Consider the following 24,592-nt stretch of genomic DNA (forward strand, 5'->3'; position numbering starts at 1 on the left):
ACACATTCAGTATATTTTGCAGTCCTGCTGTTTCCACCTCAAAGATATCTGCAGGATCAGACCCTTTCTCACCCTGGAGGCAACTGAGACCCTAATCCACACACTGGTCATCTCTAGACTGGACTTCTGTAATCTCCTCTTATCTGGCCTCCCTGTGTCACTTCTCTCCACTCCAATCTGTCCTCAATGCTGCTGCCCGGCTCATCTTCCTCTCCAAACATACTGCGTCTACCTCCCATCTCCTACAGGCAGTACACTGGGTCCCTTTCCCCTTCTGAACCTAATTCAAACTCCTCACAATCATATACACTCACTGTCATTCCCCTGAGTCACTCCTATCTGCCATTCCCCTTTAGATTATAAGCTCTCATGAGCAGGGCCCTCTTTCCTCATGTGCTTTTGCTTCCCTCACTTATACCATCACATCCTTTTCACTTTCAACAACACCACCAAACCTTTAAGTTCAGTCAGCGCTGCATATTTGGGTATTATGACTGCTGATACAGCAATCTTTATAAACCTTATAGTCTATATTCCACAATGTTTTGTACTGTCTCTTTTTTTCTCTTGTTTTGTTCATACTGTTTCTTTACTTTGTAAGGGGCTGTGGGCACCTTGTGGTGCCATATAAAAAAAAAAAAAAAAAAATTCTGATGAACCACAGCTACCAGAAAGTCATCCAACAACAAATTATCTATTGTGATGGCACAATGCAATGCAGCAATGTACACAATAATCCCATAAAAAGGCATAAGTATAGACTATCCACTAGGGCTATACTCATTGTACTTTCAGGTGTGCACCTATATTCTCTGTATGAAGTGTAGTAGAAATGTTTAATCCAGAAGTTCTACCTTCATTTAAGCAGTACTGGCTCTGTGGGTCATGAAGTAGACCCCAGTAGAGAGGAAGGCACACATGCTATTTACTAATTTATACTACCAACTACTTTTCTATCCTGGCTAAGCATGAACTACAGATGTCCTTATAATATGAGATATGGTAAGAACTTACCTTTGTTATCTCTATTTCTACGAAGTCCATAGGGTTCCACAGGATACCGTGGGGTATAGGTGATGACGTCAGGCATCGGGCACCATAGAGTTAAGTTTTCAGCCTCCCAGGATGCACTAGGGTCCCCCTCCTATACCCCGCCCCCGAGCCAAGGCATCTCAGTTACGTACCAAGCCATAGGCCGGAGGAGGAGAAGGAAGAGAGAGAAAAAAGATCTGGACACACACAAGAATCACATTCTCACCAGAGGGAGACGAAAAAAACGGTGACCAGAGTAAAGCCCATCTGCAGCACAGGTGTGACAGGGCGGGAGTCCTGTGGAACCCTATGGACTTCGTAGAAATAGAGATAACAAAGGTACGTTCTTACCATATCTCATATTTTCTACATCAGGGTCCATAGGGTATCCACAGGATACCTTGGGGATGTCCCAAAGCAGTATCCTTCAAGGGTGGGGACGCTCCTGTGCTGAAAGGAGAATCCGCCGCCCGAAGGAAGCATCCTGAGAGGCAAAGGTGTCAAACGCGTAATACCTCACAAAGGTATGGACCGAGGACCAATGGAAGCCTTGCAGATCTGGACTGCAGAGACACCACGTTGAGCAGCCCACGAAGGACCCACAGACCTAGTGGAATGAGCCCTCACAGAGGAAGGAACCGAAAGTCCTTCATGAAGATAAGCTTCTGAAATGGCCATACGAATCCAGCCTGCCAAAGTTTGCTTTGAAGCAGGCCAACCCTTTTTACGGAAGCCATAGAGGACAAACAAGGCGTCCGACTTCCTAAACGAAGAAGTGCGGTCAACATAAATCCTTAAGGCCCGCACAACGTCCAAAGTGGCCTCACCCACCAAAAGATCCAGTGAGTTAAAAGCCGGCACAACGATTTCCTTGTTGATGTGAAAACTGGAAACAACTTTAGGAAGGAAACCAGGACGAGTGCGCAGCACCGCCCTGTTCCTATGAAAAATCAGAAAAGGGGGTCTCTACATGAGAGAGCCCCTAAGTCAGAAACACGTCTGGCTGAAGCAATGGCCAGAAGGAAAATTGTCTTTGCTGTCAGCCATTTGAGGTCCACTGAGCCCAGTGGTTCAAACGGCAGTCCCTGGAGAGCCCTAAGGACCACAGCTAAATCCCAAGGCGCCACCGGTGGAACAAAAGGTGGCTGAATTCTGAGAACACCTTGCATAAAGGTGCGCACATCAGGGATTGCAGCAATCCTACGATGGAACCAGACGGACAGGGCAGACACCTGCACCTTCAGGGACGCAAGGCGAAGCCCATGGTCCAGTCCCGCCTGTAGGAAAGCTAACACTCGAGACAGACGGAACTCCCGAGGAGCATAACCTCTCGGCCGACACCACTGGAAGAACGTATGCCACACACGATGGTATATCCTTGCAGAAGATGGTTTCCGAGCTCTTAGCATAGTTTGCACTACAGAGCTGGAAAACCCCCTGGACCTTAACATGGCCGTCTCAACAGCCACGCCGTCAAAGACAGCCGAGTCAGGTCCGGGTGAAGACAAGGACCCTGTGACAGGAGGTCCGGGCGTAACGGCAACCGCAGAGGAATATCCACTGACAGTCCCTGGAGGTCTGAGAACCAGTGCCTCCGGGGCCACGAGGGAGCTATCAACAGGAGCGTCCCTCCTTCCTGTTTGAATTTCCGGATTACCCGAGGAAGAAGGGAAAACGGAGGAAACAGATAAGCAAACCGGAACGTCCACGGACGGACAGAGCATCCACCAGAGACGCCTTTTCGTCTCTTGTGCGAGACCCGTACACCGGCAACTTGTTGTGCCGTGACGCCATGAGGTCGATCTCTGGAAGACCCCACCTGTCCACCAGCAGTTGAAAGACGTCCTGTTGCAGAGACCATTCCCCCGGATGAACGTCCTGGCAACTGAGAAAGTCCGCCTCCCAGTTTAGAACTCCCGGGATGAATACTGCTGATATGGCCGGGAGATTGCGCTCCGCCCAAACCAGGATTCGGGACACCTCTACGAGAGCCACCCGACTTCGGGTTCCTCCTTGCCGATTTATGTAGGCCACGGTGGTAGCGTTGTCCGACTGGACCTGCACTGGGTGACCTTGGAGAACCCGATGTGCCTGCTGGAGAGCATTGAACACCGCGCGGAGCTCCAAGATGTTTATTGGAAGCTCTGTTTCCGCCCGAGTCCACCTGCCCTGGAACAAGTGTGGACCCGTGACTGCTCCCCAGCCCCGAAGACTGGCGTCCATTGTCAACAGGACCCAATTCGCCACCAAAAACGGACGACCCTTGTTGAGATGGGTCGTCTGCAACCACCAGGCTAGGGACAGGCGAACCTCCGGCGTGAGTACCATCGTCTGGGACCGTAGACTCTGAGACAGTCCATTCCATTTGGACAGGATCAAGTGCTGCAGAGGTCTGGAGTGAAACTGGGCATATTCCACCATGTCGAATACCGACACCATGGAGCCCAGTAACCTCATCGCCGAGTGCAGAGACAACTGCGCTCCCTCAACTGCAAGGCAGAGATCTTTTCCCCCGTCACAAAGATCCTTTGCTGTCCGGAGTCCAATAAGGCTCCGAGGTGCAGAATCCGCTGAGACGGGATCAGGGTGGACTTCTGCCAGTTTATCAACCAGCCGTGCCGTTGCAGTACCGCAATGGTCAGGTCCAAGTGGCTTAGAAGGAGCTCTGGAGATCCTGCCATCAACAGAAGGTTGTCCAAGTACGGTAACATGCGGACTCCCTGCAGCCGCAGGGAAGCCGCCATGACCGTCATCACCTTGGTGAAAACATGTGGTGCTGTCGCCAGCCCAAAAGGTAACGCCCGGAACTGAAAGTGGTCGTTGCGGATTGCAAACCCGAGGAACTGTTGATGGCGTAAAAGAATAGGGACATGCAGGTAAGCGTCCTGTATGTCCAACGACACCATGTAATCCCCAGGTTCCAGCGCCAGAATGATGGACCGTAGGGTCTCCATTCGAAACCTCGGCACCCGCAAAGACTTGTTGAGTGCTTTGAGGTTGAGGATCGGACGATACGACCCATTGGGTTTCTGCACCAAAAACAGATTGGAATAGAAACCCTGGCCCTTCTGGGAGAATGGAACAGGCACTATAGCTCCAGCCTGGATCATAGTGTGCAAAACCTTCCGCAGCTCCAAGGCTTTGTTCCGGTCTGATGGAAGACACGTGGTGAAGAATCGAGACAGGGGCCTGTGCCGAAAGGAGAGGGCGTACCCGTGAGAAACCACCTCGAGAACCCAAATGTCTGTCGTGGTAACCGACCAACACTGGGCGAACTGCAGCAGGTGGCCTCCCACTTTGGGATCCCCCAAAGGGAGGCCCGGACCGTCAGGCCGCAGGCTTGTCATCTGGCTTAGGGGCCGGACGTCTGGTACTCCAGGCCTGCTTCCGGGGCATGGCCGATTTTTTGGGGCCAGCCTGTCGGGGAAAGGACTGTGCTTTAGGCCTACCCTGGGCCCTATAAGGCCGAAAGGATGACGTACCTGAACTGGAAGGAACTGCAGCAGACGGGAGACATGCAGATTTGGCTGCCGCCAGCGTGGCTATAATTTTGTCCAGGTCAGGACCAAATAGGACTTCTCCATTAAATGGCAAAGCTTCCAAGCCCTTTTTGGAATCAGTGTCCGCCTTCCAAGATCGTAACCATAAGGTGCGACGAGCAGTTACAGCTGCCGAAGAAATTCGAGACGCCAGGGAACTGATATCCAAGGCCGCTTCATTGATATAAGTGGCCGAATCCCGGAGATTGCCTATCAACTCGGTCTGTTCAGCCGAACAGTCGGAATCGAAAGACGCCTCCAAAGTATCAGCCCAGCGCTCCATAGCTCTGGCTACCCAACAAATGGCCATAGCCGGCCTAGCTGCCCCCCCCCCCCGCGAGGGAATAAACGGACTTTAGGCAGATCTCCACCTTACGGTCCGTAGCGTCCTTCAGGGAAGACATGGAGGGCATGGGCAATGTGGCACTACGGACTAGGCGTGTCACATTAGAATCCACCTGTGGAGGGGATTCCCACTTAGAAAAATAATTATCCGCAAACGGATAAGCCACCGCCAAGCGTCTCTGAGGCTGATACTGTTTGCCAGGATGTTTCCACGCCTCCTCTAAATAGTCCACTAACTGACCCGAAAGAGGAAACTGTGGCGTCACCCTTAATATCCTTAAAAAAGGCATATTTAGACTTGGACACCGGAGGATCTTCATCCTCAATCACTAAAGCTGTGCGGACCGCCCGAATAAGTCCAGGAATATATACCTTGGACCTAGCGTCCGATTCTTTAGTACGGAGAGGTTCTTGGTCAGAAAGATCCAGAATCTCCCCTTCATCAGACGTCACGTCGTCATCCTCATAAGGAGCGGACAGAGACGCCATGAGCCGCTTATGTGGCCTCAACACAGACTCCCCTTGTAACACGTCCGACAAGTGCTGTACAGAACTTGTCAGAGAATTAACCCACGCAGGCTCCTGAGAGACTTGGGCAGGGGAAATAGGGAGACTGTGTGGTACCATCAATTGTCTCGGGAAACCCTGCATGGGTGACGACATCACTGATTGCTGGGACAATCCCATCTGTGTGAACGCAGGCTGCGGAGCTAACTGGCCCACGAGGGTTGTAAGTGCTTTAGCGAAACAAGCCCAGGGTGGCTCCTGTACGGGGGCCGTGACAGTAATTGGTCGCGCCAATAAATAACACTGCCGACATAGCCCCTCCGCGCTACTCTCCCCCTCCGCTATAGGTACCTTGCACGTAAGCTGGAGAGGAAAGTCACTCTCAGACATGATGGTAAGTATGTGACTCCTCTCACTGATACTCGTAGTATAGTGTGAGACCACCCTGCAATCACCGCACCGCAAGGGCTTTAGCAGAAAAAGATCAGGGACAGTGAAAAGGCTGACAGTAGAAAATGAAAGTACAGGCAGCAGCGCTAGCAGAAGTCACATACAATGCAAAGAAATCAATTCCTGCACTAACAGCGCTGATATTCAACTACGCAGACACAGAGCCTGGTAGGACACAGTGCTGCATATACAGACCTGAACCAGACGGAGGAGAGGTATGCCGGGGGACCCAGACCGCGATGCCACCGCTTCCAAGCTTCCACCATGCGCTTGTAAAGATGGCCACCGAGGAGCATAGAGGAGGCCGGCCTGGGGGATGAGCACTGCCACAGGGCCAGTCAGCACAGTGCAGAGAGGGCTATGTGCAGCGAGGGAGGCGCCGGCTGCGTACAGGGAAGGCGCGTTCCCCTGGCATGCAATTAACCCCTGGGACGCCGCAGCGCTAACGTTCAGCCGTGGTCCGCTGTCCCAGGGTGGTAGTGGAAGCGCAGGTTAGGTACCTGGCTCCACGCTGCAGCCAGTCACCCAGGGAGCCCCCTGCCTGAGGACTCTGGACTATCTTTCAGCAGGGTCCCACCGCAGGACCCCGCTGCTTACCTGCTGCCCCCCTTGGATCCGGCCATGGTCCCAAACATCTGGGGTCACTGCTAGCTGTGACCCCAGATGCTTACCAGCATCCCCGGATCGGTACCGGCGTTCTGGTACCGGCGGGGGTGTAGGGAAGATAGCATGGAATTCAGCACTGACTGTCCATGCTGTACTTCCAGATGTGTAGCCACAGCTGCATTGAAGAAAACTTCAGGGGCTCTTCTTAGCCCCCCTCTAACAGGTGCATCCGACTCCGGCCGGGCACCAAACGAAACTGAGATGCCTTGGCTTGGGGGCGGGGTATAGGAGGGGGACCCTAGTGCATCCTGGGAGGCTGAAAACTTAACTCTATGGTGCCCGATGCCTGACGTCATCACCTATACCCCAAGGTATCCTGTGGATACCCTATGGACCCTGATGTAGAAACACCTAACCTCAATACACCATGCAGCGTGAGATGCCAGACATGAGTGAGCCGCCAGTTCCCACGCGACTTCGCTTGTGCCGAGGATCTTTTCCAGCCAAAAATGCATCTTAGTCACAATGTGATGTGAATAGACGCACCAGGAGACTGTGCTGATTCATTTGATAGGCAACACTTGTACATTTGTTTGAATATGTATACAAATTGCTACAATGCAGTCTCCTGGTGCATCTTATTCGCACTGCATTGCGACTAAGATGAAAAAGGCACTGGACACAAACTGAGTGACATGGGACCTGGCACGCCAAGAAGGGCTGTTTGGCGTGACTGCAGCAATACTGTATGAGGATACATCTGTAGCCCAAATAAAATGTTAGCACCTGTAGACTTGCCAAAGCAGACTCTGAAGCTCTCCATTACATTGCTTTATCCAAGAGGAAGACACTCTGGGCCTGATTCAGATCCGCTCGCTCCCAGCGTATGCAAATCCAGTGCACGCCCAGCAAGGCAGGCGATCGCACGGCAATACATAAGCATGCCACTATGTCTTGGCGAGCGATCACTTTGTGTATGCAGACGCCCACCAGCAATTCATAAGACGCCCACTTGTGCACGTCATCTCCTGGAAGAGCATGAAAACATTGGTACATCGACCACCATCGGTTGTGCTCGCAACGCTTGAGGTTGACTATACCTGGCCGCAAGCACTGCGATCACTTCAGTGTGAAATACAACCAGGTGACGTGTACAATGACACTGCCTGTTAATTATGCACGCCTCTGAAACGGCGTTGAAACACACAGGCACGCCTGCGTTCGTACATCCACTCCCCCGTTTCTAGTGGCCAGCCCGTTACCACCCACAAACGGCCTCTCCTGGCACTCATTCAACTGGGCTGTCTATGCTGGGCGAGCGAGCACTTCCCAATCTTTCGCAGTGGTCCGCACATGCGCATCGCGATGCATACGCATGCGCAAAATGCAGATATCGGCCAGCTTCCAGAGAATGTATCCTAGCAAGCAGGTCTGAATCAGGTCCTTTGTGTGTAAACAGCCATTTTATGATCTTTCAGAGATGCTCTACACAGCGGGAAATCGTGACCTGTATGTATTTGTGTTGCCAGCATCAGCTTCCAAACTGCCCTGTGGATGGACCAGGTCATGGCAAGTACTGCCAGTGAAATGTGCTGTGTAAGTAACAAAGAGGATACTAACTTTACACAAATCATCTCATGATCATGTTATTTATATAAAGCATGAATGCAATTTTTTTTATCTGCATAACAAAAAGAATATGTACTTATATATACAGCCACAGTAAATGAATGCTATAGCTAGGGTCACATCGAATATGAAATAAAACTCACCATTTGGACTCGGCTCAGGAATTGGTCGATATTCCTAGAAGAAAACATGAAAAAAATCTATAATAATAATAATAATAGTAATAATAAAATTAAAATCAAATTATGAACAGGGCATTGTCCTACTATTCATGTGAATGCAAATTAATCTAACTGCAGATTGCATTTCTACAGCCAGAGCATCACAATGTTAGTAACTGGGCATTTTCACAGTAGGTCTAATAACTAAATTCAAATAAGTGAAAGCTATGGGGGAAAAGGTCAGTTTGCTGAGAGTAATAGTGCCCTGTACAGAATTAATGAGTATTATATAAACTAAAAGCCTCTATAAGGGGTGAACTCAAAATAGGGGTGAAATAGCTTTTTTTGGCGGCGATAATCAATGGGCGCCCGACAGAGCAATTAAATTCTTTTGGCTGTTCATTATCAGGCTTGTAGTTGCGTAAAGTGGCTAAACCTGACTAAAGTCCTGGCTCGGGCACCGTACCCAAACCACTGATGTTTTGCACATTTCTGCTCGCCTGCTTAGGAGGTTGTGAGCATAAATGTCAGCACTGGCGGCTCCCACGCCCGAACGGATCAACAATTGAATTGCTCGATCGGACACTCATTAGTTAAGGCGCCCAAAATAACAATTTAATTCCCCCCTAAATGTTCATAGCTCCAACATGTAAAATGTAACTATTTCACAGTATCTTATTTATTGTTTCCATTCTAATCATTTAACTATACATTGCAACCTTGTCATCATTACAGTTATTAAGCCAACAGTAGCTGTGCTCACAGCATCTTTATACACATGACACGGAACAGTCTTTAAAAATGTTGTTTTGATTGAATGAAAATGCTTATTTTTTATTTTTGTTATACATTTTCACACAATAAACTTTAATTACTTGTTAAATGCAATTATTTCAATAACAATAATGTACTGTAGACTAGAAAAATAAACAAACATCAGAGTATTTATTTTATTTATTACAGTTTCTTATATAGCGCAGCATATTCCGTTGCGCTTTACAATTGGAAACATTTATAGAACAACACAGGGTAATAACAGACAGACATAGAGGTAAGAGGGCTCTGCTTGCAAGCTTACATTCTATAGGAGTAGCTAAAGATCTAGATAATAATAAACACAATCAGTAGGGCAACTATAAAACATAAAAATATGAATTTACACTATTAACAATATTTATTTTTCTATACAAACTGGACTGGGTATTACTAAAGAAAAAAAAACATTAAATAGGTGTAGACAAAGAAACTCTGTTCAGATTTGATTTCATAATCAACATTTGAACAAAAGACTACTAGTCAATTATTACAAAGAAAAGTCACAGACACCTGACCCAAGTCTAACTACTGATAGATAACAGGTCTGTCTAATGCATAATACTAGTATCAAAGCTAAAATATATACGTTTATTACAGGGTTTGCATTTTAATTTACATCTACAGTATATCCGACTTGTTAGACAATGCAACAATAATGTATAATGTGTACTAGTAATGTGTTCATTCTACTGTATCAGAAAAAATTAGGCTGTTATTTTTTTATTTGTTTTGGTATACATAACTTTTTAGCACATGAAAAGATATTTTTTTACTGCTAAGAATACCTCGAAACAAAATATTGAAATGAGCTTTGGCAGTAATGTCAAGGATTCTTTTTATACAATATTGTCACTGTAGGCAACAGCACATAGTTTCTATTTCAGGGCTTGACAAATCCCAGGGGCCAGGTCGCCATGGCTACCAGATTTTGCTGCCTGGCTACCAGATTTTGCAGTGAGGGAGGAAGCAGATCCTCATCAGCTCCCGCGGAGATTCATGCCTATAGTATTACAGCGTTCATTTCATGCACAGGAGTGCATGTGCTGAGTGTCATCTGCGGTGACTGCTGTGCCTGTGTCCATCCTCGCCTGTGCTGACTCCTCCTGTCCGTCCCATCCTGCGCTGACTCCTCCTCTACATCCCAGCCTGCGCTGACGACTCCGCTCCATCCCAGCCTGCTCTGACTCATGCTGTCTGTCTCAGTCTACGCTGATCCTCCTGTAAGTCCCTGCTGTCTACTGTCTCCTATCTCTGGCTGCATAGAGCTCCCCGGTAATAGGGTCTATGCATGGCCAGGGATTGTAGAGCGGCTTCAGAGGGATAGTGGTGTGACCACGAGGGGAGGGGGGTTCTGTTGTACTTTCTGGCACCATTGTTTTATATGAAATGTGGTCTGTTATTAGGGTGGGGGGTGGAGCAGAGGAGCTGTGCAGAGCAGTGAGGGGGCCTCCATGTTACTATAACCATTCAACTGTGACCATTTTGTGGACTAGTATAGTGTGTATAACAGTTGCATAACACACACAGCTGTGCTCCTCACTCACTCCTGTAATTTTTTTTGGGGGGGGGCAGTGATCTGGCTCCTGCACTTTCATCCTGGCTCCTAGATGTTAGAAAAATTTGTCAAGCCCTGTTCTATTTGCTGCTAGTTAGTAAGCCAATACCACCAGCCCAATACCTTTTTTCCTTGGGCAGGCAGAGCCTTTTATATTATAATCATGTTGTCAGGACAAGTAGGAGTGGCTGCTGTATGTTGCTATGCGCAAATGCACACCTGGAGCCCGGCTGCCTCTAAAGAGCAACCATTGTGAACCAGGATCCCCTGATGATCACAAGACCACACGGGCCCTGCTTGCCCCTAAACTGTAGTTTAATTAGGTAACAAAATACACAGGAAAGGGAAACCCATTTAATGACATTTCTATGGACACATAAATTACTTGAAAATAGTCATGTTTAATTTTTTACTATTTTCTTCTAGCTTAATGTTTGCAGTACTAAAGTTATTGTATTTTATTCTGCACATAGTAAACATGCTAAAGAGTGTCTATTTAAAAGGCTAGAAAGTATGCTAGTAAATAGGAAATGAAATGTGACTTAGGTCCTGTATATGGTAAAACACACAATGGATAGGTAAAGGCATACCAAACGAAGGTCTCCAACCCCATGGACCACCACGGACAGGTTCTCTACAGACAGCCCCAGCTTTGTGGCTGCCATAGTTGTTTCACTCGACTGTCCCTGGGAATGTGTCCTCGCTGTATCTGCTGCACTTGTTTTTGCTCCACATCAGAGTGTCAGGTTAAAGTTTTATCTGTTCTTTCTGCTTGTCAGATTTCCATTCAGCTTTTGACCCTGCAGAGAAATAGAGAGAGTATTTGGCATGTTCCCTTCTGCTTAGTCAGACAAATATATCATTGACAAGAACGGAGTATTAATATTTATAACCATTCTATGTTCTCTTTGCAAAATTATAGTTAATCAACTACTGTAACAGAGTGACCAGAAGAGAAGATTCACCACAAAATAATACATTAAGGTCCTGATTCTGAGTTGGACCCAGACAGGGCCATCTTTACATCTTTTGCCGCAGTTGTGTATACACTAATTACGTTATGCTAATGATGCGACAAAGCCCTTCCCTGGTGTACATCCGTGCATCGGAATGTGCAAGACGGAGACGCCCACTGTCAGCGCCCTTAGATTCCGAAATACCGCTCGGTGCATCAGATGCACCATTTAAACTTGCACCAGCCCATGTAAAGGTGCAGATTATTCATCTGAATATGGCTTCCTATGCAAGCAGCTTTGCAGCTCTGAACTCAACCACTATCAGCAACACGCCCGTGACACTCTCATTAAACGCAATATCTGCATGTGTGTGATTAGCCATTCCTCTACTAACACCCAGTTGCTCCCAGAAACAACCAATATCTGTCAGAGACCATTCATCAAAATATGGACTGTGCCTGTGTACCAACACCATCGGGAGGCATGCACATATGAAAAACATTGCTCCACTGTGTCCAACATTGACGCTACAGATGTGTTCTCATTAGGGATGTGCAGGCTCAGATTAGTTCGGATTTTTCCCGCCAAAAATCAGGTCTCAAAGAGAGGCAAAACGTCATCTTTCATGGACAAACATCATCATTCCTGGACAAAAGTCCATGAAAGATGATGTTTGTCCATGAAAGATTACGTTTTGCCTCTTTCTGAAACCCAATTTTTGCCGGGAAAAATCAGAATTTGGCGGGAAAATCCGAACTAATCCAAGCCTGCACATCCCTAGTCCTCATACATCTAGCCTCCTTGCGCATTAAACAGCCCTTCTAATTGTGCCATACCATGGAGTGCGTGTATCTGCATGTAAAGCGCTATGTTACAGTGTTACAGCCACTGACAATGTAACACAGCGTTTTGCATGCAGATACACCCGCAGACGCACAGAGGACATAGGCATGCTGCATATCATTTTAATCAGCATAAGATGCTTATGCTAGCTATTCGCGTCCCTGTGTAAATAAGACGCATTTGAATGTAAAAAGTCGCACAAAAATGCTCAGCGCTACCGAGGCACACGGAGCTCCCGCGTTATGTGTCGTGCCACTTGTAGCGCATTGAGGATAGATGTATGTGGACACATCAGTATGTCCGACACAGAATCAAGCCCTTAATCTCTGAAGACACAGGAAAAGTACACCTCAGTGTTTTTAAAATGGTCCAGAACTTCAACACATATAGGACCTCATTCAGAGGGTTCAACCCAATTCAATTAGATGCAACGCAGTCACGCTTGTGAGTTCGGTACCGCTGGACTCGTGGATTTAAGTTCGCAGCCACAGAGTGAGATTAGTCCAAGGCGAAATCGGGCCACTGGGGGGGGGGAGGGGGATTCGTTGCCTGTGATTCTACGCTGTTGCAACAGCAATTCGCCCCTCTTGCTCATAACTGAATTGAACTTGAGATGGACACAAATGCATCTAAGCGCAAGAGTAAAATGCAACCTATTTGTTACTACTGCAGAGTAAAGAAATACAACCAACAGGAGGTGTAGTTTCACTGTAATCCTGCTATTAGATCACAGCTCCAACAGTTTCACAAGGTAAGCACAATTGGGTGTGTCTCAGACGCAGACAGCGGCCAACATCATCATCAGCTCGCAATTTACACCAGGGTTTGAGAACCTGAAATTCTTCTCCCTCCTAACAGGGGTCTTTTAGATGGCTATTTTAGCAGACATCGCACTGATAGGCCCTCCCTGCACCCCTCCAACACTCTGGGCCTGATTAAGACCCGCTCGCGAGCGCTGAGTGCTCGCAAGCGGGTTGATGTCGCCCAAGTGCGCATGCGCACGACGGAGGCAGCTCCGTCGTGCGCATGCGCGAGACCCGAATAACGGCGGCCAAGCCGTTGTTATGGGTCTCGCACCAAAAGGGGCGTGCTGTCGATGGTGATTGACAGCACGCCCCCTTTGGTGGGCATGTCGGGGGCGTGGCTGCCCAGACGGAGGCGTTCCCATTGGAACGCCTACCATCTGCGGCCGGCCCCACTGACATCACTAGTGATGTCAGTGGGAGTGCTTTTGGTTCTGATAGAGCCAAAAGCACTCCAGGGCTTGCGGCAGCGAGACCCTACCGAAAGGGTCTCGTCGCAAGCCTGATGGTCGCGATGGTCTTCACCATCAGGATCATCAGTTTGGCCGCTCGCTATAGCTGTGGGTGGTCACCCACAGCTATGCGAGCGGCCTGGAGGCCGCTCCAAAAAGGAGGAGGGACGGCCCTGATTCAGAGCGAGCGCTCTGTCAGAGCGTCCGGCTCTGAATCAGGGCCTCTGTCCTTTTGGTGCAGGGAGTCATAAGTTGATTTTTCATCTGAGTTGCTATGGAAAAAAAAGATCTGCATTGCGAAAAGACATGCATGTGCACTAAACAAAAAAAAAGAGTAAGTTGAGGACAAATAAAGCTCACGTCAAACTCTGAATGAGGTCCATGGTGAAGTTACTAAATCAACATGGATGATGAATCACCAATGAACGCATAAAGTAGTAGCAATTACTATGACAATTATTATAATGACAATTTTGCAAGTATGTGAAATTTACTGTTTTACCTAGGTACAATAATTTGTCTTGTAATGTCTTTGCCTACAGTTTCTGGAACTTGCCCACAAAAACTCCTAGCCAACAATACCATAATATTGATATAATGATAAGTTTAATTAAATCATCAGTAATGACATCTTTAAGGATAATTTCACAAACCTGCTATGGAGTCACACACAGCAAAAAGGATATTTATACAAAAGAAGGTAGGTGAGGCGATTAAGACACATTGTGACACAATTGATTACGCTATATGACACACTGATCATTACTCTAGCTACAATATAGCTACACAAATGTTAGCCATTAAAAAAAAAAAAAACACAAAATAATTGCAATTGCTGTATATGCAAATAGTTTAGTTTTCATGATCAGATGATCAGTCTGCATAATGCGAATTATCAATTTAATGCATTGAACCAATATATAATAAATACATACAAAACAATATATACTGTACAGATCTGATTTTTTAAACAGCCTCATTGTCAAACTGAAAGGATACAGCGCAGAACAAGAAGCACATAATGGATTGTAATCAAGCTGCGTATGCCATCGCAGTTGCTGAAAAATTATAATGTACATATTGTGGGCCTGATTCACTACGGAACACAACTGTGAATGCAATAGCAATTATGCACGCAGTTCAACGGCGATAGTATGCTAAGTAATTGCGATCGCAATGCCGCCGCAGCACTACATAAGGACGCCCACTTTACCTTACACACATCTGTAATGTTTAGCAAGACTGCGAAAACATTGGTACAATCGAGTACCATCGCAGCCTCGTGTACACTTGCACAAGCTCTGACCTTACTCAGAAATTGCTAACTTCATCGCACGCTATGAGTAATCAAGCTGCGTACGCCATCGCAGTGGCTAATTTATGCATGCCCCTGCAACGTCATTCAAACGCACTGGCAAGCCTACCAGTGTAACTACCCCCCTCCCGTCAAGACCCACAAAGGGCACTTCCTGTCAATCACTCTGCGATGGGTCTGCGTAGTCACTGCGATTGTAGTCCTGATCGCATGGCTAGTTCGCGCTTGCGCAGTAAGCAACATCTGGCCGATTGCGTGCGTATTAGCAACTGCATTCCTTGCTGAATCAGGCCCTGTGTTCACCTGATGATAAATGAGTACTGACAAGGTTCCATAGAAGATACAATGTACTATTAACAAACAACTAAAGGCTTGATCAAAGGTCTGCCTCCGCTTTGTTAAATATTTGTAAAGCACAGCAAGTCTATTGATCATTATTTCAGGTTTGCTCAAGTTGCTTCCACAAACACAACACAGCACAATACATCAGACATATGTGAAATCACCTATAATTGTGCCATCCCTGAGCTAAAACAAGATCCCTGAAATAAGTTGTATGTTTTTAACTGGCCAAACCTATCCAGCATGATACTTTATTGGTTCATCCTCTTGGAGGGGATGTAGTCAGGAAGCTGACCGTCTAAATGCCGACTGCCGGCTTCCCGACTGTCAAATCCTGTTACGGTACTCGTGACAGGCGGCGAAAACCCGACACCTGTCATTAGACCTACGCCGGGAGGCTGACGCCCGGCTTACCGAATAAAGATAAGCCGGGCGCGGACAGCCACGGGGAGGGAGGGTTAGGTTTTAGTGCTCCCGGGGGGGGACTTGGGGTTAGGCACCCCCCTGGGAGGGTTAGGTTTAGGCTAGGGGAAGGGGGGGTTAGGTTTAGGCACTAGGGGGGGGAGGTTAGGGTTAGGCACCCCTAAAGGAGGGTTAGGTTTACGGTAGGGAGTAGGGTTAGCAGCACTTACCTTAATTAGCGATCGGGATCTTCACCCCTGCCGGGCTTCCGCTGTCGGGAAGGCGGCCGGTGGTAATACCTACTAACTTGGAGAAAGTATCTTGTTATGTCTATGGGGTATATTTGCAAAGCACCAGCAGCTGCTTCTCAGCAGGTTTGAGTTAAAAATGTAAAGCCACTTTAATATTAAGTGCAAAGCCTGGCATGTTTTACACTTAATATCAGTGCCGTTTTAAATTTTGAGCTCAAACCCACCAGGAAACGTCAATTAATCCCTATTACTGTACATGTGGAAGAGAAGCAAGGCTATCTACTCATACACAGGAAAAGGCAATGTACATGACTCCCAGTTTCCCTGTGATCGTGCACTTTTAACTACTGCTTATTTTGTAGGAATCGAGACGCCTGATGTGTCTACAGGAAATAGGTTCCTACAACTGTAACTTTATTTGGTGCCAAAAAAAAAAGTATAAAGTGGACTGCTTTTCCCAGTCACCAACTCTGCTATCATTTCTATCTATGCTCCCTTTACATACCTGCGATGTCACAATGATACAATACTTTGTTTCTGCTTTTTCAACTCATTTTCTATCTGAAAGAGCATGGGTTAACTTGTGTAACTGATGTTAAAAGACAAGTGTTTTACCAAACTTTCCTTCACCATATCTAAACCTGTCCTATCGTTGTGTAGGCCCTCAGCTTCAGCAACATGTGGCCCATCTTTGGCTGGTCAGTTAAGAATGCAATTGCATGTATGGCTACCCACGTAATAAAGACCGTCCGTACATTGAAAAGCTCCTCTCACAAAGATCTGCAGTGTCTATTGAAAGCTGCACACTCTGGGCCTGATTCAGACCCGTTCACTAGCAAGCGGCCGCTCGTTGCAGACGATGTTTGCTAATGTGCGCATGCGTATAGTTTGCAGTGCGCGTGCGCAAACTAGTAAGAGCGATCAGAATGTGCTCGCTCGTCCTGCCTGGACAGCCCAGTGGAATGAGTGACAGGAGAGGCCGTTTGAGGGTGGTAACAGGGGCAGGGCAGTAGTAACGGGGGAGTGGATTTGCGGACGCAGGCGTGCCAGAGTGTTTCAACGCCGTTTCAGAGGCGTGCATAATTAACAGGCAGCGTCATAGTACACGTCACCTGGTAGATTTTTACACAGAACTGCTCGCAGTGCTTGCGGTAGGGTACAGTCAACCGCAAGCGCTGCTGTCTGATCCGATGGTTCCCGATGTACCGATGGTTGTATATACTTCCTGGAGATGACGTACGCAAGTGGGCGGTTAAAGACAGGCTGGTGGGTGTCTATAAACACAAAGTGATCGCTCGCCAAAACATAGTGGGCGTGATTATGTCTTGCTGTGCGAGCTGATGCCTTGACGTCACTGAATTTCCATACGCTGGGAGCGAGCGGCCACAACTAGCGAACGGGTCTGAATCAGGTCCTCTGCTTTTAACATTCATGTGTCACCAACCATTGACATCGGTGCTAGTAACAGTGCATGAACTGCAGCACTAAAGTGCCTGAGGGAGGCTTTCTGTACAAGTGTAGTGTTTGGTAATAATGTTAAATATATTTTTACAAGAATTAAAAAAAATATATATGTTGCATTTGTGTATTGGTAAATTGTTTGTCTCTAAGGGGGTATTCAATTAAGCGATGACATAATTTTCGCCTCTTTCAATTATCCCCGTATTCAATTTGAAAGACTTTACGCAGGTTCGAAAAGTCTTTGAGAAAAAACTGGGATAACTAGTACCCATTTTCATATACCCCAAAGTTGATGGGACCACTTAAAAAAACAAAAAAAAACAAACCTAAGTGCTCTTCTGCAACACTTCTTCAATGTCGGGAAAAAAACACCGGCCGCGGCTATTTAAAAACCTGACTTTCTTCTGCAGGCAAAAATGGGGGTACCCATAGTGATCCCCCCATGTCTGGACATCTTTAGGGGGGTCCCATGCACATTTCCCGAAAATTCCCATTTTTTTTCGTTGAACCCAATTCGCCGGCTCCCGTTTTCGCTCATTTTAAATTTAATACGGGGATAAAGCGGGTGCGCGCCCGATACTTTATCCCCAGAAAAGCTCCGATGTGGAGCGAAAAGTCCATCACGGACTTTTCGCTCCCTAATTGAATACGGGCTTAAATCGGGTGTTTATTCCTGTTTTCATTGATATTGCTTATATTTCTATATTAATTAAGTGACATTTATATTTTCAGCGGTCCTTCACAAATATACAGTTGTAATGATACGGCACCTATGACAACAGGGATGGTATAGCTACATACTGTAGCTGATTTTCCCAGTAATGATTTGTGTGTCAATAACTATACATTGGAATTAGAATATTACTCAGGCTGTATTATTGTTAGATTACTGAAATTTGCACATCAGGACCACTTTAGCTGGTATGCACTCAGGGCCTGATTCAGAGCTGAGCACAATTGCGATTACGTACACAGATCAATCAATTATTTGTCATTGCGCATGCATATAAGCTGCACTGCAGGTGCGCAGAGATCACAGTGCGACTACGGACGCACAAAGGAATACATCGCAGAATGAGTGACAGGTGGACTGTGTTTGGGGGTGGTAACGGATGTGGGATGCATAAATTAGCCACTGCGATTGCATACGCATTGCAAGACCACGTCCCTTTATCGGTACGCGCACCTTCCCTATTTCAAATAAGGGGAGGCACCAGTCCCTTACTTTGCCAGGGGCGCTCAGACCCCTAGATACACCCCTGCCTCGCATTGAAATAGCTTGTGCTAAAAGGGCTAATAATGAAGTTTAAAGTCATAAATTATTCTAAAATCATGGCTAGCATACAAGACTAAATGATACAATCCTGTTCTCACATGTTTTCTTAACCTGGGGTCCATCAAACTACTCTTTTCGATTCCTCTATCAGTTGGAGGACCACAAAGCTCTGTGCTAGGCCCTCTGCTCTTCTCAAACACTTCTCATGAAAAATGAGTAAGTTCCTTTGGATTTCAAAAGCATCTATTTTTTGTATAGTATTTAAATATATCTATAGTCTCTGGATCGCTCACCAGCTGTGCTGAATAGATGAATGTCTTTCTTAAGCTGCATACACACAACGATTTTGTTGCCAACGATTTTAGGAACGATTTTCTGTCACATTATCTGTCAGATTTTTTAAAGTGTAATGAACGAGTTTTTTGAACTACAAAGATTTTTGCATATTCCCTTAATGAAAATCGTTGAGTTGACAAGTCTGACGGAACTACAAACTACAAACGTGAACGCGCATGAACTATTATAGTTCATCGTTTCACTCAGAAAGTGAACGATATTTTCAAATGATTATCGTTAAACGATATCGTTTAACGATAATCGTTCAAAAAATCGTTGTGTGTGTATGCAGCTTAACACTTCATCTTCGATGAACTCATGCCAGAGATGCTGTCTATTGAATATCTCGGTTTCTTTGTAAAACAAGAAAATAAACCATATCCCTCAAACTTGCTTCCAGGTGTGATTCTTGACTCAGAATGGTCCATTGTTCTCCACATACTGTATCAAACATCTAAGAACATTTGCACATACTGTACCTCACACTGTTACTGCCAAAACTTAAATAAATACACTCAATATCTCCTTTGTTTACAATTGCAATTCCCAGCTGGCCTCCCTAAATTCTTTCGGAAAACGATCTGGTATTGCTGCTCTGCTCTACCAGTCACTACTAGGCGTACAATGCATGTATGGCGGTACTGGACATACTATCAGCTGCCAACTAACAACTCTATTTATGGGATTAGTTTTTGGACCTATGCACTAGCAAACTTGTGGGTATTACAGCGTCACTATCCTATTCATGAGAATAAGTTTTGATATACATACTATGCCAATATATGCAAGTATAACATACCTCTGTGTTGTTAGTACATTCACCTCTTGTGCTGTTCACACTGAATAATAACAACCTGGATATATGAGGAATTAAGATTCAAGATACACTAGCCTAATATCGATCAGTGTATTACACCAACTGCAGTGGTATTATTGAAATTATGAACTTTGCAATATTTATTTTCGTATGGTTCTATATCAGAATCATATAGGACTTTGTACATGTTTTGCTGATGAGTTCACGGTTTAGGTCAACTGTTATATCTAAAACCCCCCTGTACACGGTGCGATTTGTAAACGATCCGATCTCGCTTACGATTTCCTTTGAAATTCTTAACGATTTGTGCCAACAAATGAAAAGATTGTACAAACAAGCAAAAGATATAGATGTATGGATGTATGGAGGAGGGGAATGGTGAGGGAATTGTCAACACATCGTACATTGGTTCGTTCATCAAGCAAAACAGCGAACAATGTGTGTCACATCATGCACGATAGGTCGAAATCTTTCTGCAGGTTCAGTTGATCAACGATGCCGATACACAACGCCGTGGACACGCATCGCCATAGTAATCGTCCAGGAAAACGCCACGATTGGTCGTTACGATCAATCGAAAATGGGCAAATCGTGTAAAAAAAATTGCACCGTGCAAGGGCACATTTATAGTGGATATTATGATTTTAATAAATATTTCTAATTCCATAGTGTATCCATGGCTGAATAATTAGTGCATACCTCACTATCAGAATTGTTTTTCTCTGTGCTGCCTTGTCTAGTGTTTTATTGCCATCCTAGCTGTAACCACTGCCAGGGAGAACTGCGAAAAGGGAACACATAGCACAGCTTGGCAGTGAAAACAGTTGATCAGTCATACCCCTTTCAGACAGAAATCCAAATTACCAGGTTAAACATTTCAACCCGGTAATGTGGTGATTTACACTGGTCCTTTTTCTGTCTGAAGGGGTCAACCTGGGTCTAAATTCCCAGGACTTCGACCCAGGAATTTACCAGGGTCGGAGACACAGGAATTTAGTCCCGATTTGACCCTTTCAGACAGAAGAAATACCCGTGTAAATCAGCTACCAACTACCGGGTTGAAATTTTTGACCCGGTAATTTGCGCTTCTGTCTGACGGGGGGTACAGACAGAGAATGGCAAAACAACCCGGTATGCAAATGTCGGGAAAAATCCGGGGGTTTTGCCACTGTCTGTCTGAAAATGGTATAATTGTACTTTAAACACTTAGGGGAAGGTGGAAATTTGGTCAACAGTCCGAGTTCGCTTCTTCAAGGTAAAGGAATCCTCCCTGGCATGGCAGGCTGGCATAGTGTTATCAAGTACCTCTAGTTCTAATTTTTTTTTTTTATTTACAGTTACTACTAAAGTACCAGTAGTTACTACTATACTCTGTTGCACTTCACAATCAGGGGCCTATTTATCATTAAATATTTGCGGCATATTCCCGGAAAACGCCCATTTTCGGTGGATCCTTATATTTAGCATCTCCCAGATGTATTATGGGGGTCCCGCAGATATCTGCAGTGGTCCCTCCATTTCCGACAGCAGCCACAACCCCCATATGAGGGATGCTATGCTGTCAGATTTACTCCGAAATGTGATGCATTCCGAAGTTTGTACCCCGCAGCTTGTGCTGATGTAGCCTATGGGTGCACACTTCACAAATATTGTTGGAAGGGAGAGGGCAATAGCCGCCACGCATGGGGGGTCTTAGCTCACTCATACGCAGGAGTCCGGCACAGAAGGAGAGAGACAGTCTCTCCACTCCGAGCACACTCCAGTCCCTGCGTGTGACATTTCATACATTTCTGCGCTATCATCGCATCCTGTAATGTCATCATGGCCATTGCAAATGCAATTATTGATAAATGGGACCCATAGAAACAAAACAGTAATAAATGAAGACTGGGTAATAACAGACAGAGAGGAAAGAGAGCTGTGCTCGCAAGCTTACATTCTATAGGACACATTCATGTAAGCTAACAGCACAATAAAACGTATTGGGAAAAGTGCAACACATGGAAAACACAAACAAAATATGACTAAACCACATGTTACTTTTCATGCATCTTACTGTACCCACATTGCATATGTGTGAATGAGCCCTGGAAATATAGGGTAAATGAAGGGCAGAATAGTACATAGCTGGGCTATGTACTATCACATGATGTATTGTTTAAATGACAGCATATAAAAGTATGGCTGATTATTTTATTAAGACAATGAAAGTTGCTGTTGCTCCCCAAACAAAATATGGAATTACTTCAATAATATATATATATATAAATCATTTTAGCACTGTCAATGTGAAGTAGGGCTGTGGTTTATTTTCTATTACAGCACGTAATAGAAAAACTGCATACTTTCAGAACAAAATGCTGCATATTGTCACAGCTGCTATGCATATTTGCATTTAGTATCATATGTAAGTTTCCTATGTTCAGGCCACTGTTAGATCTGCATAGCGATAACAAACCATGATTCACTTACAGTATTTATGATGAAGCTGCTGCTACTGATCCCTTATTTCCTGCAGCAAACACCATCAGGGAATATTTCATGACTTCCCTGTCGACTTTTTTTTTTTTTCAAAAAACTTTACTCAGCAGTAGTTATATTATCAGTAAGTACAAAACTCCAGTGATAAACACATGGAATATCTACAGTACACACAGAGCTGCATACACGATAATCACACACACTGTACTCGAGCTTGTCTTGAGCACTTTCATGGTTCTGGAAACATTCATATTACATTTAAAATGCATTGTAATAAATTAAATGTTTATGTATTTGATTGAAAGTTACAACTAAGACAATCCCTGCAGACTAAAAGCAGACAGCTAGTACAAAGGTTTTAGTTTTTTTTTTATTAGATAACGCGAAATGCAACTATATATATATATATATAAATATATATAAATATATATATATATATATATATATATATATATATATATATATATATATATATATGAAAAAGAGGTGGCACTTAGAAACGTTCAGTGGCATAAGGGTTCCGGACTATAGATAGACAGTAATTTGATAGACCATGGCCCGTATTCAATTTGAGGCGAAAAGTCCGGACTTTTCGCCTCCTTCGTCTGTTTTGCAGGTGGAAAAGTATCGCGCACGTCCCCGCTTATCCTCGTATTCAATTTGCAAGGACGCGAAAACGGGACCCGGCGAAACTGGAACAGGCAAAAAGTCCTGTCAACTTTCGGGAAATCATCCTGGCACGCCCCTAAAGATGTCATGACATGGGGGATCACTATGGGTAACCCCGATTTGGTCGGGGGTTTAAATAGCCGCGGCAGGTGCATAAATGTGCCTGTGAAGAACAGATGAAGAAAAGCATTTAGCAATTTTTTGGGGCTAAAAATAACTATGCCCTTCAAATTTGGGGTACATGAAAATGGGAGCAAGCATATTTTTAAGTCCTTAAAATGTTTACTCAAACTTCTTCAAAAATGCACCTGCCGCTACCACCCACAATGAAGAAAACACCTGCCACATACTTGGGAACCCCTCCAAAATCAATTTCGCTATTTTAGAAGTTTGTCCCCTATTGTTTTTTGGGGTGTCCTGATTGTTTTTTTTTTTTTTTTTTAAACACATTACTTTTAGGGGACATTCCCAGTGATGCAGGCTATTTTTTTAAGCCTGCACCCCTAAATCCAATTTCTGCACTTTTTTTCACCATGTATTACATGGAGAAAAGTTATCCCCGTTTTTTAACAAAGACTTTTTGCACCAGCGAAAAGTCTTTGAAATTGAATATGGGGATAATTGAAATAGGCGAAAATGACGTCATTGGCGATAAATTATTGCCAGTAACGAACTTTTCGCATCAAATTGAATATTGCCCAATGTCTAGATAGACACCAGATGTTAGTCAATAGTTAGACAGGGACAAAAGTCAGACACACTAAAGCTAGACATGTAAATAGATCGACAGGTACAAAAGGTCGACATGGTCAAACGTTCAACATGAAAATGGTTGACACAAAAAAATTTTTAGGGTTAGGGTTAGGCACTTACCCCCACGGTTAGGGTTAGGCACTTACCCAGACAGTTATGGTTAGGTACCATGAGGGAGGGTTAGGGTTAGGCACCAAGGGGAGGGTTAGGGTTAGGGTGAAGGTTAGGGCAATATATATATATATATTTTTTTTTTTGTGTTGACCATTTTCATGTCGAACTTTTGACCCTGTTGACCTTTTTTACCTGTCGACCTTTTTACATGTCTAACTTTAGTGTGTCTGACTTTTGTCCCTGTCGACCTTTTGTCCCTGTCTAACTATTGACTGTCTAACATCTGGTTTCTATCTAATTACTGTCTATCTCAGTGGTCTCCAACGTTAATTAGGGTGTGAGGTACTTTAGAAAAATGAAACCTCCTCAAGAGCTACTGTACTAAAATTGTCAAAAAACAAAATCTGGCTAATAACTGAATAATTGAAGGTAATTTAATGAAAATGAAAAAAAAAATGTTTCGTAGAAAATAAAAATGCATTTAATTATTACAATGATATTGTTGTAGTTTGTAAATAAAATTTAAGAACAGGCACATTTCACTGTTAATTACCGGCTGCAAGGAGGTACGTGCAGTAGAGGAGCAAAAGATATAGGCAGAACTACTGTGTGATGTTTTCGGCAGGGCTACTGTGTGATTTTTCCAGCAGGGCTGGGCGGCAGTCACTTGCTCCGCCGTAG

At 45.1% G+C, this 24,592-nt stretch overlaps 1 protein-coding gene across 1 annotated transcript in view; it reads right to left on the reverse strand.

The window, feature by feature from the left end:
* The window catches only part of SORD (sorbitol dehydrogenase), a 54,415-nt gene extending 31,963 nt beyond the window's left edge, over window positions 1-22,452 (reverse strand). Inside the window, exons 1-3 of the mRNA XM_088443520.1 lie at window positions 22,367-22,452; window positions 11,231-11,440; window positions 8,252-8,285 (exon numbers count right to left, since the gene is read on the reverse strand). Coding sequence (XP_088299646.1) covers window positions 8,252-8,285; window positions 11,231-11,305 — 109 coding nt within the window. The 5' untranslated portion in view covers window positions 11,306-11,440; window positions 22,367-22,452. The remainder of the gene's footprint in view (window positions 1-8,251; window positions 8,286-11,230; window positions 11,441-22,366) is intronic.
* Between the last annotated feature and the right edge of the window lie 2,140 nt (window positions 22,453-24,592).

The sequence above is a fragment of the Taudactylus pleione genome, unplaced genomic scaffold (genome assembly GCF_031769625.1).
Source record: "Taudactylus pleione unplaced genomic scaffold, aTauple2 ptg000019l, whole genome shotgun sequence".
Classification (NCBI taxonomy): Eukaryota; Metazoa; Chordata; class Amphibia; order Anura; family Myobatrachidae; genus Taudactylus; species Taudactylus pleione.